At 42.0% G+C, this 17679-nt stretch overlaps 1 protein-coding gene across 4 annotated transcripts in view; it reads right to left on the minus strand.

Annotated features, from left to right (window-relative positions):
* The window catches only part of KCNU1 (potassium calcium-activated channel subfamily U member 1), a 610139-nt gene that overhangs the window by 58888 nt on the left and 533572 nt on the right, over positions 1–17679 (minus strand). For all 4 annotated transcript variants that reach the window (XR_014829893.1, XM_085000044.1, XM_085000046.1 and 1 more), the window contains 3 exons: positions 13945–14034; positions 13708–13805; positions 3093–3207 (listed from right to left, as the gene is read on the minus strand). Coding sequence is in view for 3 of the 4 variants with exons in the window: in XM_085000044.1 (XP_084856170.1) it covers positions 3093–3207; positions 13708–13805; positions 13945–14034 (303 nt within the window). In the remaining variant the exon portion in view is untranslated. The remainder of the gene's footprint in view (positions 1–3092; positions 3208–13707; positions 13806–13944; positions 14035–17679) is intronic.

The following is a 17679-nucleotide window of genomic DNA, read 5'->3' on the forward strand; positions in this document are numbered from 1 at the left end:
AAACCCAATCCCCCAAACCTAATAAACCCACTCTATTCTGTAGTCCCAAATGGGAGCAGGACTTTTCATGGATCCCATTAACACTAACTTAAATCAACTGGGCTGACCATTCTATTAAGAAAACATCACAGAAATTCATCCACAAAAGGCACTTATCAACTCATGTGTATATGACCATCTAATCAGCATTATGGCTGTGATTAGTTTTTTTAAGTTCTGGAGTTCATGAGAAGAGTTCTGCTTTTGAATTAAGAGGTGCAAATGAATTAGGCATCATCCTTAGAGACTATCTGGCTGCGAAATCATCTCTATCTCTGACCATCTTTGGGGGCTTTAAAGCTTATTCAGGGATTCCCCAGCTATATATGGGGCCAATGGGTCCAGTTTAGCATTGCATCCAGGCCATCTGGATCAATTCTCCTTTTAGAAGCCTGCTTTAGACCACTTCCTTATTTATCACAGACAATGAAGGAAGTAGGCAATGGGGAAAACATCAGTAAGCTAAATTCTTTTGTTTTTATAGCTGTATAAAACAATGGTAGGGCAAGTCAGTGAAACAAAAGGGCTGAAGCTGCATATAAGGACTTTCTGTGGGGTTTGAATATCCATGACGTGCCAATCCTCTTTTATCACAAAGAAGACCCCAGAAAGAATCAATGAGAGCATAAACATGGTTGGAGCACTCTATGTGTTATCGCCTACGCTGTCTTTACATTCTCAAAACACTTTTCAAATTAGATTCATGTTTTTGCAACAACGTAGCATTAACATCAACATGATGTACACTCTTGCAATACCAAGGATCAGGGGGGTATTCCTGAGGAGGCTGAAATGTTATTTCTCACTCCATCCTACATTCTCACCTCTAGTCAGGCTACTTGGTACATAGCAAGCGCTATGTTTTTCCCAAATCTTTCTCCAAATCCCACTTGCCACGGGAAACATTTTGGAACAATCTACCCAGTCCTCTGGGCCTCCTCCTCTTTGACCTGCCAGAATCATCAACAGAGCTCTGGAAGGGATGCTGCTTGATTTGGCCTCTGATTTAATTGATAGGAACTGACCTTGCTTACCCCACTGGATGGCATGGGGGTTGCAAGAAGATGTCTGCATCTGCTCACATATCAAGCAGGGTGCCTTCTTAGCACACAGAGGATATGTGCCTATTTACCAACCATTTTAAAAGAAAAAAAAAAAGTCATCTACAAATCCCAGTGCTAGTCTGTAGCTGTTCTGTTGCCATTAAGAGTGAGATGAAAGGAGTTCCTGCAGTGGCAAAATGGGATAGGCGGCATCTCTGCAGCACTAGGACTAAGGTTTGATCCCCAGTCCTGCACAGTGGGTTAAGGATCCCATGTTGCCGGAGCTGCAGTATAGGATGCAACTGCATCTGGGATCCAATTCCTGGCCTGGAAACTCCACATGCTACAGATGCGGCCAAAAAAAGGAAAAAAAAAAAGTGAGACAAAATAGGAATTCGGAAATCCCATACAACTTTTCCTCCAAACAGCTTTTAATCCTTTCCCACAGATTATCTCACTTAGATTTCATAAAATCTTGGAATGGAAGGTGGGGGGGGGGGCAGAAAATATAAGCCCGAGACTTTCACATTCCTTTTAGAAAGCACACACATGGATTGGCTGCACCTTTGGTGGCTCAGATGCCTGACACCTGCCTCACCTGTTGGACGGATATAGCAAAATCTTTATTAACCAGGCCCACCTATCCAGAAGCCTCAGTTAGACAGAAGTATGATTTGTCATGCATTAAAAGAAAGTGGTGTTACAGCAAAACAAAATCAAGGATATATTTCAAAATTCATATCCTTGGAGGGCTCTGAACATCCTACATATTCAGTCTCACTTTTTATGCCTTCCCAGATGCAATAACTGATCATTGCAATAACAAGGGACATTTAATGAGTGCTGATTCTTGGCCAGGAATTAAGCAAAGTGCTTTAAATATCTCAGCTCACTCAATCATTACAATGAAACTCCCAAGCATCCACTACTATTATACTCATGTAAGATATCAGAACTGAGACAACTAGAAATAAAGTGATGTGCCTATGATCACACAGCTTAGGGCTAGCGTTTGCACTGTATGAGGCCAGAGCACAATTTCTACGCTCCGAAGATAATTCGATATTTACCCATAGCAAACACGATTCTCCATCATCAAAAGTTTTCCCCATATGTTGATATATCATAATTACTAAACTGAAATGTTGCCAACATATTACAAAGTTATTCATAATAAAATTGAGAGTGACAAGTTTTAGATCAACACTCTATTTAAAAACTAACTCAACAGATCACACCCTCTACCTCTAACCCCGCATTCTTCTTAATTGGGGTTTTAATGTTCTAAAGATCTGTAGGAAAAAAGAGAGCGAAGGAGGAAGAACGTGGCCATATTCTACAGATTTAAAACCAAAGTCAGGATTTCCCATTGTGGCTCAGTGGTAACGAGCCCAACTAGTATCCATGAGGATGCAGGTTCGATCTCTGGCCTCGCTCAGTGGGTTAAGGATCCAGCATTGTTGTGAGCTGTGGTGTAGGTTGAAGACATGGCTCGGATCTGGGGTTGTGTAGGCCTGCAGCTTCAATTTGACCACTAGCCTGGGAACTTCCATATGCCACAGGTGCGGCCCTAAAAACCAAAAAAACCAAAAACCAAATAAAAAAACCCCCACGAAACCCCAAAAAACCTCAAACCCCAAAGTCAATCTCATCATCAGTTTGTTGGGAATTAGGAATTGGTTAACAATAGAAAAAAATGTTTGGTAAGAGTTGAAGTTTTGCCCTGACTCATGTTTCCAGAGTGCCTGAGGGTAAGCCAAAAGAAAACCAGGTACACAGCCTTTGATTGTCACAAGGATAAATTATCTGAGCCATGTTAGGGAGAGGCATGTTTGCTTTGCTCAGTAACATTGGGAGGAGTCAGGATACACTCATGTTGGTAGGGGAGGAACTGTATTACATGGTATAGGAGCTGATAAAGCAAATATACCAGTTCAAGTCAAAGTTTTACTGTCCAGTGATTGATTCTCAGACAAACCTGAGGGGACCAGGGTTCTCTGAGGCTCTTACCTGGTGCTGCTGCTCAAGTTGCTAACTATGCTCTGACGTGTCTCTGAGTAGGGGTCCCATGACTTTGGACCAGAATACTCCTTCCAGTCGCTTTTCATCACCATGACCATTCTCCCTGCAACGGCACAGCCATCTTGGTGAGCAGGCACGACATGCTTCCTGAGGGATATTAGGGTTTTTCCTATTGGCTCAGACAACCCCAGGCCCTTGACGGGGGAGAGGCTGGGGATCCTGAGCTACATGGACTAGTTCTAGGACGACGGTTTGGGGAAAACTCTTTCCTTTCCTCCTACAGAGTTCGAGAATGGGTGAAAATGACTGTGAGGATTTTAATCCAAAATGGCACACTTCAAAGAAGTATCTATGGAGTAGTTTCTTATCCATTCTAATGGAATAGAACCTTTCCGATCCATCATGCCTCCCACCTCACCCAAAGATTGTAGCATTCGGGGAGCCTTTCTGCTACAGGCAGGGTCTACAGCCACTAGAGGTCTCTGAGAGAAGATCACTCCGCAAGTCCTTCTGCAGCCCCCTCCCTTCTGCAGATGCTGGTTAGGCTGCAATTCATCCTCCTTGGATATCATGTCCCTTCATTTTTTCCTTCATTCCATTTTCCTTTATTCTTAACCTTAACTGTAGAAGAATCTTGGTCTTATGTGTGAGATATCTCAAAACACTTGTCAATTTCTACTTCCAGAAATAACAGGAAAGCAGACAACCATCTCATCTGCAAAATGGCGATAAGACTGGGACTTCATAGGGTGATTGTTGAGGATAAATGCAGGAATGTTTGACATTCAGACATTAAATGAGCAACATGAAGCTGTTTTGAGATGGAAAGAAAGAAAACTGACACCAGAGCCATGACTTCTTCCTGCACCCATATGTTGATATTCAATCATGCCATGCTTATACTAGAATTGAGATTTAACTTAGGAATCTTTTCAACACCCTGGGGCAAGAAGCCGCCCTTGGTCAATAAGAATTGGCACTTGGTATTGTGATAAAAATAACATTCTAAAGGGTGCTTTAAAAGTTAAATGCTTCTCTTTCATGATTCAAAAACCCTGCATTATTCTGCTTGGCTGAACCTGACTGCCAGGTGACCTGAGATGGGGAGACTGCCTGGAAAGAAGAGATTGAGAAGATGGACGAAGTCCAAGAGGGGCCATCACTCTCATTCCTCTGCCGCCACCACCTAAGTGGTGTGTCTATTCAAGAATCTTTCTGGACTTAAGACTACCCAGAATGGGGAGTTTCTCTGAACAAGCCTTTAAACCTGCGTCTCACCAGGTTTTGGACAACGGCAGAGCCACAAAAACATTTCAGTATCCCTCTCCTTTTGATGTAATTCTTTATGAACCCTTTTAATCTGCAGAAAATATCAACTGAGTCAAAATACACTTTGGGAAGAAGAGGGATCTCCTTTGGGTATGTGATCTGTCGGCTTAAGTCAGCAGTAATTGTATCACACAGGTGTGCTAAGAGCCAAGTCTGGAATAAGATTGCTCCCTACCTGTAATCCTCAGTAGCCTTCTTCACTTACGGAATTTTGATGGGGTTTTTCAGGGTGAGTGATGTTTCCTTCTTTTGTGGTTACTTTTTTCCCTGGGGGGGAATGGCTTGGGATGGGAACTTCTGAAGAAAAATCTGAATGAGGACTAGTGTATTAGTCTTTAAAGGCTAGCCATCTTAGTATCCGTGACAGACATGAGCTATGGAATGTAGAAGGCAACATGCCTGAACTGGCTTGGGAACAATGGAACTTTCGGGAAGTCTCTGCTTTCTCAGAGCCTAACTCTCCAGTCAACACATTGGCCAGGTATCAAGAAAAGGTGGGAGGGGAGGGGGGGTGAGGTGCACCCTAGGTACGAACCTCTGAACATTTCTGCTAAAGCTTGTAATCTTCCCCTGTGTCCTTCTTAATAAGATCTCTCCTGAAAACTCAGGAGTGATTTGCCTAATTTTGGAAGCTTTCATAACTCTGGCCATATGTGCATGCCCGTGGGGCTAGAGGGAGCAGTCTGTGTGAGGAATGGTCAAATCTCTGGTGTGTGTTGTCAGCTGCCTGAAGGTAAAAGAACCAGTCCACATGAACTCTTTGGTCGTTCCGACTCTAAATTCTACAGCCCTAATGAATTTCAAAAAAAAAAAAAGTCTACAAGCATCTTCTCTACCAGGTTGCAGTCAGGGCCGTTAAGAACGTACAACAATCTATTACTGCCCTTCCTCTGGTCTCCAGGCTGCTTCACACACTTGGAGGGAAAAGCAAAGAATAAAATAAAAATAGGAAGCAAAGCCCCTGTCTCTCAAGGCAGTTGATAAGCAACTGAAGTTCCTCTGACTTCACTTTAAGAGTGTCTGGTCATTTGATTTATTTATATTTTTATCTATCTATGGCTGACAGTGTGCAAGTAGTTTATTCATATTTTAGGCAAGGGAAAAATGAAATGGATTTTTGCCTAACGCCCTAACCAGACTGTTAACGGCTTTCCCTGACTTACTATGAGTTCTTCTCTATGGATGTTCTAAAGAGGGTTTCTGAATAAAGCATTAGGCATCAAAAAAGACATGGCATCTAAGACCTGCGGGTGACTGGAAAAAAAAAAAGTGGAAGTCCTATGCATGGACAATATTTTGAGTATCTTTTTTTTTTTTTTTTTTTTGTCTTTTGTCTTTTGTTGTTGTTGTTGCTATTTCTTGGGCCGCTCCCGCGGCATATGGAGGTTCCCAGGCTAGGGGTCGAATCGGAGCTGTAGCCACCAGCCTACGCCAGAGCCACAGCAATGCGGGATCCAAGCCGCATCTGCAACCTACACCACAGCTCACGGCAACGCCGGATCCTTAACCCACTGAGCAAGGGCAGGGACCGAACCCGCAACCTCATGGTTCCTAGTCGGATTCGTTAACCACTGCGCCACGACGGGAACTCCCTTTTGAGTATCTTTCTTCTCCAAGAAGTGATTTCCTTATCTAAAATATGGCACAAATGAACCTATCTACAAAACAGAAAAAGACTCACAGACATGGAGAACAGACTTGTGATTGCCAAGGGGGAGGAGGGAGGGAGTGGGAAGGACAGGGAGTTTTGGGTTAATATAGGTAAATTATTACATTTAGAATGGATAAAACAACAAGGTCCTACTGTGTAGCATAGGGAACTAATCCAGTCTCCCGGGATAGACCATAATGGAAAGGAATGTTAAAATAAGAATCTACATATAACTGAGTCACGTGCTGTATAGCAGAAATTGGCACAACATTGTAAATCAACTATACTTTAATAAAAAAAAAAATTTTTAAAAAGGTGATCCCCTTGACGGCTACAGGCAAACATTTTCCTTTCCCGGCATACATGATAGGACTATTATTAACACATGCCTCATATATGATTTCTGTGTGGAGAGCAGTAATTTGACCCCTGTCTAGCTCCCTCAAAAAATCTTATCACAGTCCAAATGAATGAAAGTAATTTATGCATTATCTGGCTCATTCTGAATCTGTTCCAATTTACTAAAAAGCTAAATGGCCACACTTATTTACAGGATTTAGTATTTACCCATCATTGTGACACACCTAAAAAGTGATGCCAGGTATTCCAGATAAGAAACACTGTGCTTAGGAGCTGAAGCAGGAATAGGACAAGAGATCAAGCTAATGCCTTCCTCTTGCAAAAGTAGGGATAATATTCATCCATCCATTTATTTATTTATTTATTTATTTATTTATTTATCTGTTCATGATCAGCACTTCAAGAAAAGTATTATAGCCAGGAAAGATGGTATGGATTGACAGGAAGGGAGGCTAGATCCAGGGAAACCAGCCAGGATGCTACTGTGATGAGGGAGTGAGATAAAGAGGGCCACACTGAGGAGCAGGTGGACACTGACGGCTGGAGAAATGGAGCCCCAACAGCCAACTGCAGGACTGACTTCAAGAACAGCTGTCATGAGTACAGGAACACAAGATACTGGAGTACGGCCTTTGTCAACTATTACCAGGTTGTTTTCCTTTTCACTGGATTGTGGACATGTGGTCCCTGACCCTGCTTTAGAGAAGGGCCATTTACGAATGGCTCTGCTCTCCCTACTACCTGCAGCCTTTGGTGCTGAGGAGAGTTCTGACTTCTAACCCAGCCAGGAGATTTGTGATGGGCACTGGATCTCAACCTTCTGGGTTTGTAATGTTCATCCCTGGGGAATGCTGGCTGGGGTGACCCCCTTCTTAAGGTGGCCAATTAGTCTTGGATGTTTATGAAAAAAGTGGCCCAAGGCTAAACCTGAAGAAAGGTGTGAAGGAGGGGAAATTCAAGTGTGGACTACCTATTCCAACCATTCCTTAGCACTTCTTCCTGTCCCTGACTCCTTTCACACCGTCCTTCCAATTTCTTCTTCCAAATCCCCATCTCGCATAGATATGATTCCATATCGACAATTAGCATTTTAAAGAGGGCTTCTTGGGAGTGGGAATTAGAGGAATGTGGACACAACATTCCTGAGGCCTTTTTCATATTGCCCACCCTCTCTACCACCCTGGCAAGTACAGCGAATCAGACGTGACCTGGTTGAGGACCACTGCTCTTAAATCTGAGGCGGAAGAGAATTCAATGCTGAAATGACAGGCAGTGAACTATGGAGTCAGGGCTGGTGGGGTTTCTGCCCAATAACTTATCTAATTAGACTTAGTAGAAAAGCAGTGATTCCTCTGACAATGATTCCTCTTTCTCTGAGGGCTGGTTCTACTGGTTTTCACCTCTGAATCCAAAAAAACATCAGAGAAAGGATTCAAATAAGGATCATCTACTGGGACTTCTCTGCCAATTCTTAGTTCATCCTTATTCCACTGATGAGAAATAATGAGATTGTTTTTGAGTTTATCTTCCCGTGGGTATAATGAAAATTACCTTACGTATAGTACTTTTACTATTTGCCAGGAACTGGTCTCAATGCTTTTTATATTAATATACTCAATTTGTACACTCTTTTTTTGTGCTAATGTTCTCATGTGACCCTCTGAGATATGGAATATTGCTACCAACATTTTACAGAAATCTGAAGCACACCGAGAGCTTAAATAATTTGCCTGAAGTCACATAGCCAAGAAGTAAATGATCGATGCAGAATTCATTGGTTTTAATCACCATGCTGCCTCTCTAAAATGTTAGATTATGAACTTCAGTGGAGAACCTCTGGTATGGTTATAGTTCAGAAGAAATGGAAGTAAGCAAAGGATGGGAATTATAAATCACAAACTATCAGACTGGAAAAAGGCCACAGAGATGATGAGGACTGAAGGGTTTGGAAACAGTGACACTGAGACCCCAAAAAGTAATATGTCTTTCCTAAACCACAGCCAGTCAGCGGTGCAGCTGTGGTCAGAATTCAAGTCTTCTGAATTCTCCCTGAGTACAGGAGGACCAAGACATTGGTGGGACCCAGCAAGCTTAATTAGCTCAATGAAACAGTAATTCTTTAAAAGGAGTGGCCTGCAGATACAATTCATTTGGCTCTGAAACATAAAATATTCAACTTGAAATCTGTACTAACTCAAAGTCAGTAAACTTTCAATTTTTGTCATCTATTGGTAAGTTTTGAAGTCCTTTTGGAAAGTAGATTCTCTGGGAGAATTTCCAAGATATTATCATGACTTTTAAATCCAAAAGTAGTCCCCTTCCACAATGAGGTCCTCTTTGGCACATGTTTGGCTAGAACTAACTCTCCAGATTCAAATTCACTCAGAAGTCCACTCACTCCCTGGCCACCAGGCCCATGAGTGTTTCATGGTGCTCTGCTGCCATCGTCTGGCAGAATGAAGTAAGAACTGATGGCTCATTTGCTTCCTGCCATTTAAGAAGCTTGGTACCAGATTAATTAGATGCAGCAGAATGGAGCAAGAAGAAAAATAATTCTTATGAGAACAATAAAAGTTTCTGGGGAAGACCAAACCATTATATTGTAAATTGAAAGTCTTACTCCCTACACGCTTTAATGAGAATGTCATAGAACTGATTAAAATGTGGCAAATCTACAGATAATATGAGAGCAGAGCCTTTCCTTTTTATAGAAAAGTCTTTGCATCCCTATACTAGAGCGACTAACTTCAAGCTTTAAAATGTTTATAACAGAACCACACTTAAAATCCAGCTGGGAGTTCCCATTTGGCTCAGTGAGTTAGGAACCCAACTAGTGTTCATGAGGATGCAGGTTCAACCCCTGACCCTGCCCAGTGGGTTAAGGAACCACCATTGCCATGAGCTGTGGTGTAGGTCATAGACTTGACTCAGATCTTTCTTTGTTGTGGTTGTGGCATAGGCAGGAATCTGCAGCTCTGATTCCTCTGATTCCACTCCTGGCCTTCAAACTCCCATATGCCATAGGTGCGGCCCTAAACACAAACCAAAAACACCTAAATAAAGTGGTGAGTCAGCAGTGCATGCATATGAGTGAATATAGTTCACTTGCAAAAGTTTTATTTTTACACTGTATTTACAGGGACATGTCTACTTCATGAAACTATACTAAATTTTCATAAAGTATAAAAATATGGGTAATGAGATGACACAATGTATTATTTTTCTCTTTCTTATTCACATCTTTATTTTTTCATTTTTTAAAGTTTTACTGAAGTCTAGTTGATTTCCATTGTTGTAATAATTTCTTCTCTATAACAAAGTGATTCAGTGATACATATATACACATTCATTCTCTTTTAGATTCTTTTCCCATATAGATTACCAGAGAATTCTGGGTAAAGTTTCCTGTTCACATCTTCTTTAATGGGATATTTCTCCATTTAGTCAGCCTCAATATTGTCTCAAGAAAGATTCATTGTTATGAAATGCAAAAAGAGTCAGTGTTTAACTTTTGAATCCAAATTAGGGTCTTAAAAGCCTGGGTAATTAACAATATTCCCCAGGCTCAAGCATTCAGCTACAAACCATATAGGCAGTAGAGATTTCAGGAAACTGCATAGGAATAGTTTCTTTCTATGCCCCAAATTGCCTAATTTTCAAGGAAAAATTCAGAGTCAGAGAAAATAGATAGGGTTAAGACAGAGCCTTAGTCTGGCATGAGGAATGGAAGCATGAGAAGTTCCATCGACGTGCTCCTCTGTGAAACAACAGTAAGTAGTGAAAATTAAAACACACACACACACAGAGACACAAGCCTATTTAAAAGTCTCTAGAAATTGTCCTACAGGCATGAAGCAAATGAAGACAATTTATTCAAAAAATTATACCACATCTTAGAAAGAACTATAAGAGCCCCAGGCACTTGGTCCAACCCTGACTAAGTGAGACAGAAGTTCCATTCCCGGTAAGTATGCCAAGGAATACAGAGCACCTCTCCCTCCAGTTCCCAGAAAGGAGGGGAGGGGCAGGGCACCAGCTTTTCTCATTTCCCTGCCCCGGGGGGCAGAAGCTAAGTTTCAGGTGAGCCAAGAGGCCAGAGGCTCCCTTCCCCACAAAGATGTCATCCTGGGGCAGAGGCCCTGCTCCCACATCACAGGGTGAAAACCAGGGGGCACTGATTATCCTTGTCCCAGCTGACATCGGTTTCACAGTGGGGGAGGCAAACCAAGCCCAAAGCTACTACCACTGCCACCACTCAACAAGCAGGTGCGTCTATTAGAGAGAAGTGGACCACTGTTTCTATCCCCTAGCTTGAGGGCAGTGGCTCAGGGATTCTGCCCAGAGGGAGAGGCAGACCACAAGAATAGAGGGCTCCCATGTTCTTCCCAAGGGAACTAGTTTACTTGCAGCAGAGGAGAAGCTCAAACCCAAGGGTGCTCTTGGAAACAATGGTGATTTTGATGGCAAATAATTAAGTGGACACTGGTGGCTCCATGAGAACAACAAGGTAAACCATGGGCCAGAATTTACTATGGTGAACCAGGAAAAGAAACTGCTAATCAGTGTTCTTTCAAGGTCACAACCACTCTCAGGCTGGCCTCAGAAACTACTCCTGCAGAGAGGCTCAAATTTAAATGGATAATTCTGTAGAGCAATACATGCCCTATGGTATTAACAAAAATAACAAAGTTAGCCCCAGCTGATTAGTGTAGCCTAAGAGCTGGGTGTGATACCAACAGAGACAGAGAGCTTAACAGAGGTTGGGACAGGAGACAAATAAAAAGAGCCCAGTTAAAAAAAATGTCACAGGTACAAGTGTGACTATGCACCTGCCCAAGGCTGCACACTCTGATGTGCAACATCAAAGGCCTCACACTGCAGGGGAAAATTCAATGAAATAGTCTAAGCAAGTCACTAACCCACTAATCAAACAAGCAGCAAGAACCATAACAACCCCTGGGGTCCAGAGTTGCTACAATAAAAATTTTGTGCTTCAAATTACATGAAGAAAATGAAAAGCCAAACCACAGAATGGGACGAAATATTTGCAAATCATCTATCTCTTAAGGGGCATGTATCGAGAATATTTAAAGACTTAATGCAACTTAATAATAGAAGGACAACAGCCCAATTTAATCATGGCCAGAGGATCTGAAGAGCAAAGAAGACATACAAATGGTCAATAAGATGCTTGTTAAAAGATGAGCAACATCTTTAATCATTAGGGAAATTAAGGTAAAATCACAATAAGATACCACTTTATACCCATTAGAATGGCTTTTTTCTTTTTTTTTTCTTTTCTTTTTTTTTTTTTTTTAAGAAAAGCAGCCAATGGTGGTTAGGATATGGAGAAACTGGAATCCTTGTCCTTGTGTACTGCTGGCAGGAATGTAAAATGATACAGCTGCTGTGGAAAATAGTATGCTGGTTCTTCCAAAAATGAGACATAGCATTAACATTTGATTTAGCAATTCTACTTCTAGGTATATACACAAAAAAAATGGAAGCAGGAACTCAGATAACTGCACCCCAAAATTCACAGCAACATTACCCAGAGTCTCCAAAAGTTGGGAACAATCGAAATGTCCATCAAGAGATAAATGAATAAGCAAAGGGATGTGTGTCCACACAATGGGTTCTTATTCAGCTGTGAAAACAAGTAACATACTGATACATGCTACAACATGGCTGTGTGAAAGGCTACGTGGTATATCAGTACCTCTTTATGATGTGCCTGGAAGGGGCAAATCTGTAGAGGTAGGAGGTGGGCTAGTGGTTGCCAGGGGTGTGAGGAAAAGAGCTGCTTGATGTGGAATTTCTTTTTAAGGGTACGGAAAATGCCCTGAAGTTGACTGTCATGATAGCTGCACAAATCTGCTTACATACTAAAACCCACGGAATTGTTGGACCTTTTAAAGGGATGTGGTCTTTACTTTATGGTATTTGAATTACCTCTTGATAAAGCTATTATAAAAAAGGACAAAGCCTGGACCCCTGAGAATAAACTAAATCCCTCCTACCCAATACACACCCCCACATCCTGACACACATAGCTTTATACATGGGGGGGGGGCACTAAAAAGCTCCCCATGTCAGAGAGACCAAAACAACATGGAATAAGAAGACCAGAAGTACAGGGGCTTTGGAGACCTTGAGGCCAAAGGCTGTGGCAGGGATGATGGGTTTCAGTAACAAATGACAGAACGTGACCCAAATCCAGGAGGAACAGAGTCACTGGTTGCCCATGGAGAGGTCACAGAGGCTGACACTTACAGACCTCAGGTGCCAGTAAGGAGAACTCCTGAAAGGATGTCTGGCTATAATGTTAAGCAAGTTTACTCCATTTAAATAGAACACTACTGAGGGAAGAGAAGAAAAGAACTCGAGAGATACGGGTAGTTCCAAGAGGGAAATTCAAATTTTGAATTAAGTTGAAATGCTGAAACACTGGGATTTTCCCCAAACTATCTTAATATATCAGGAAGAGACAAAGTTTTAAATCAGAAGGGACTCGGGTATCATGAATGCTCGAGATTAATTTTTCTTTTCCTGCTATTAACTGAAAACAGTTGTGGTGAGCGAGCAAGTTCAATTAGAAAAGAGAAAGTTACATTTCCTCATCAACTATGTCAGAATGAGTAAGTTTTAAACTCCCTACAATCCATTAGGGACTTGGTGTATCAAGGAATGGTTTTGTCCTTAAAACTAGAAGAAATGACAATTACATAGGTGATGGAGGCTTTAGTTAATGCTACAATGGCAATCTCATGACAATATAAATAGTATCAAATCAATATGTTGTACACTTTAATGTATACAATGTTGTACATCAAAGATATCCCAGTAAAAATTAAAAAAAAAAATAGAAAAGGTCATGATATGGCCAACTAGTCAGCTGCAGCCTGAACTTTCAGACTGAGGGTGAGAAGACCAGTGCGACATAGAGAAAAACAAGAGGCTGAAAGTCAGTGTGCCTGCGGTTGAGCTGGCAGGGGCCTCCAACTGGCTGTGTGACCTTGGACAATGTTACTGAATCTCTCTGGGAACTTAGTTGCCTGGCCTGGGAAGGGGTTGATGAGAGAACATGTAAGGTTTCTCCCAGCTCTAAAAGACTGATTCTCAGGCCTTGGGTGCCTGGTGGGGAAATATATGCCACTTCTTGGACAATTCCAAATGGACACTTTCTTTTAAGAGATGGGCCCCCTCCCTTCCTTGGCCACACCCACAGATGCAGGGTCAAGGACAGCCGGAGAGTGCAGTTACCTGCCATGTGTCGGTGATTCTTGCTTCTGCAGTTGCATTTCTCAATCAGCTCAGGGGTATACACGTCACTGTGACAGATGGCACAGTAAAAGAAGGCTCTGGACAAGGAAACAAATCAAGAATGACTGATGTGAGGCTTTCACACTAAGGAAGCATGAGGCTGACTCAGTCCGCCTGCCATTAAGTTGCATTCGCTTTGGGACTTTCTCCCCATCAAGTCATAAAAAAAAAATTTACCTTTTGACATCCTTTGCAGATTCAGCAATAAAGAACCCTAATGTGTTCTTAAGGAGCTTAACTTGTGCAGATGGATTCAGTATCAGACCACTGGAAACAGAAAATAAAAATACACTAATTATCCCTACCAATGCTGGGGGCAAGAGCGGTGTTTCATCTTGTCTGGAGTCTCTAAGTTGCAGTTAATACGATTCAATCCCCTCTTACAGCCAATGAAAATGTACAGTGAAAAATGTGAACCTGAGTGTATTTCACTCCTTAATCACTGCTGACTATGCTGAGGAGAGCCAAGTCGTAACCCAGTCTCTGAGCTGTGTACATTGCTTCCCCTAGACTGTCCTGAAATGGAAAAAGTCAAACCAACTCAGATGCAGTGGCCTTGCTAGTTTAAGCTAACCGCGGTCACACAGGCCAAAGTCACACAGCTGTTAGTCTTATGATTATACAAAGAGTGTATATCTTAGGCTCTTTGTCCTTTAGAATTAAATTATGTCTAATGAGCTAGCTGGAATCCTTTTATTCACCTGCGAACTTTTTTTTTTTTTCTTTTATGGGCCACATCTGTGGCACATGGAAGTTCTCAGGCTAGGGGTTGAATGGGAGCTGCAGCTGAAGGCCTATGCCACAGCCACAGCAACACCAGATCTGAACCACACCTGCAACCTATGCCACAGCTTGCAGCAACACAGGATCCTTAACCACTGAGAGAGGCCAAAGATTGAACCTGTATCTTAATGGACACAATGTTGGGTTCTTAACCTGCTGAGCCACAATGGGAACTTCTCATCTGTACACTTTTTGAACTTGTATATTTCTTTTGACTTCACTTTTGTCTACCTGGATTGCAAGATTTTTGACAGCAGGAATCAGGTGAGTCGTGTCTATTTCTACCCTACTTGAATACTTTGATTTTCTATTTTACTGCAGTTTGTGTGTTTGAAAATGCTGTCTTACAAACTTCACCCAAGATGCTCCTCCATATGGTTGTCTATTATGATGACCTAAACTCCTCACATTCCCTCCCTTTGCTTGTCAGGATCTCTTTTTTATATTTTCTTTAATTCAGACCTCCAGTGTGCTGAGGCCTTATAGCCCTATACCGCCCCTCACTTCAGTTGTGTGTGATCAAAGTACTCCTTTCCTCCTTTAAAACATACTCCTTTCATATTCACGTTGGAAAGAGGCCAAGTCTTTATTCTGGCAAAACTTAATCTGTTTTTAGGATACTCCCAAGTACCCTGCAAGCCTTAGAGCCTTCCAAAATAAAAGAGCTTGTGCAGCAAAGGTGCTTCAGCCCAAGGCCAAGAGCAGAGAGATGCTGAAGAGCTATTGCTCAAGTGGATTATCACCGGAGACGGTGTCTGGCACTTTCTGAGCACTGACTGATATTAACACATCACTGGAATGACTGCTTTCAATTCTGAAAAGGAAAGGACATGGATTTGTGCCTTCCCCACCCCCAAATCACTGGCTTCTGCTAATTAGCTAGCAAGCATATGCTTAGCTTATACTGTCTTATCTCCTTTATGAAAGGCAGGGTCCTCTGAATTCATGCTAAATCCTTGGTTGTGAAGATACTGTCATGATAATTTCTCTGGATACATTTGAAAGGCAAGGTGAACTTCTTGTGAGCATGTTTCCAAACTGCCATTACTGCTTGATCCACCCCCCCAACACACCACTCATGAATCATGGCCAGGTGCTCTGTTAGGGAATGTTGGCCACTGGGACAAGCTCAGAACAATCTCTGATCAGGGTCAGGTCCAGCTTTACCTCTTAGCAGGTGACACATTATTCCGAGACAGTTTCCGTGTATTACTGAGGGCTCTGCAAGTCTGTCTCAGTCTAGTCTAATGTGTTAATTAGAAGAGAGAGAAAATATGGAATTCCCACTGTGGCCCATAGGGTTAAGGACCAGACTTGTCTCTGTGAGAATGTGGGTTTGTTCCCTGGCCTCACTCAGTGAATTAAGGATCCAGTGTTTCCATGAGCTCAGACATAGGTCACAGATGTGTCTTAGATCCTGCGTTGCTGTGGCTGTGGTGGAGGCTGGCAACTGTAGCTCTGATTTCACCTCTAACTCGAGAACTTCCATCTGCCTTGGGTGCAGCTGTTAAAAAAAAAAAAAAAAAAAAAGAGAGAGAGAGAGAGAGAAAGAGAAAATAAAAGAGGAGAAAAGATGGGTTTTCTCTCAGTTTTTCAATATTCGTGCCTAATACTGCATTGAGATGACCTATTTCCCTTTGTTGTAGAGTGACTGTGGTAGATTCGTCAAAGCCTGGTGATCAGAGGGGCCCCAAAGCCAGGCTGAGCTCAGATTCTCATTTTGCCGCTGGGGAGTGATGCAAACTTGCAAAAATTATTTCACTTTTCCTGGCTCCTCTTCTGTAAAACAAGGCTAATAATAGTACTCTTCCTGCAGCGCTATTGTGAGGCTTCAGCAGTTAATGTAAGTAAGTGCCTGTTGCCATGTTGGTTATGAACTAGCAATCAGGTAAGACTGCTGTTATCAGTACCTTCGCTAAATAGGGATTTAATCCCTTTGATGCATCTGACTCTCAGGTGAGAAATCAACTTTCATTCTCTGCTGGAACAGATGTCTCTTTCACTAGTGGTGGATGTGTGCCTGGAAGTAAACAACACCAGGACCTTTTGAATATATGTGGGAATGACTTGCTTGTTCATCCTTCTGGTCTACCATGTCCTACCTGTCATTCTAGTAAAGATCACAGAAATCTAGGACATTAAATGCAGAAAGACATGAACAGTATTTGATCCAAAAGTTTCCGAATGCCACTGAATAAAATGACTTTCCTGGGGACTTAAAAAATTCACAGGCCCCCACCCTTGGAAATGTTGATGTTTATAAAGTCAGAAGTGGGGTTTTAATTCTATGTCTTTTAAGACTTCGCAAGTAATTCTGATGCCTAACCCAAGTCTCTGGAGGCCCATGATGCTAAAACTTCCTCACGTTCTGGGCTAGTCTGAAACCCAAATAGCCTGGCTTGCGAGGCTAAGACACCATTCTCTTCTCTCTGACCTGTTTCCAGCAGAAAGGGCACTTGCTCGTAGGTTTAGATTTTGAGATCTTCCTGAGCATGGCAGAACCGTTCAATAAAATGGAGCCAGCCATCTGTCCTGATCTTTCCTTAAAGACTTGCTTTGAACCATAACCCACTGATTCCTTTTGCCCAGATACCTTCTACATTCCCACCATTTGACAGGCTGTTTCATCTTTCTAACCTTTCATATACTTTGTAGTCCATTCGATATCATTCAAAATTACTGAATTTTAACTGTTTCCTCATGATTCTAGGCTTCCTGGTAATGAATGTCTGCTTTAGAGCTGGAAGGAGTCTTAGGGGTTAATTAACATGACTTCCTCATTTTCCGCATAATGAGTATTTCTCCAAGGCCACTGGACTAGCAAATCATAATCAGGATCAGACTCTAGTCTATGGATCCCTATTTAATTCAAGGGAGTTTTTCATTAAAAAACACACATAAGCCAACATAACAGTCTTTTCTTGTTCCCCATCCCACTTAAGCCCCATTTTTTCTTATTTTTCAGCATCTTTTATCACTATCTCATGAGGCTGATCCTGGATTTTATTACATAACTTCTTCCATTATTCAGTATAGGTTTGCAGGAACTGCTGATGGTCTGATTGTGTTATCTCTTTCCTTTACCCCATCAACAGCATGCTTTGTCCAACAGGACAATTAAATTCCCAT

Source organism: Sus scrofa, chromosome 15 (genome assembly GCF_054392235.1).
Source record: "Sus scrofa isolate SSC_HxYL_T2T_F1_AM1 chromosome 15, Sscrofa_HxYL_maternal_Yorkshire_Landrace_v2.0, whole genome shotgun sequence".
In the NCBI taxonomy this organism is placed as follows: domain Eukaryota; kingdom Metazoa; phylum Chordata; class Mammalia; order Artiodactyla; family Suidae; genus Sus; species Sus scrofa.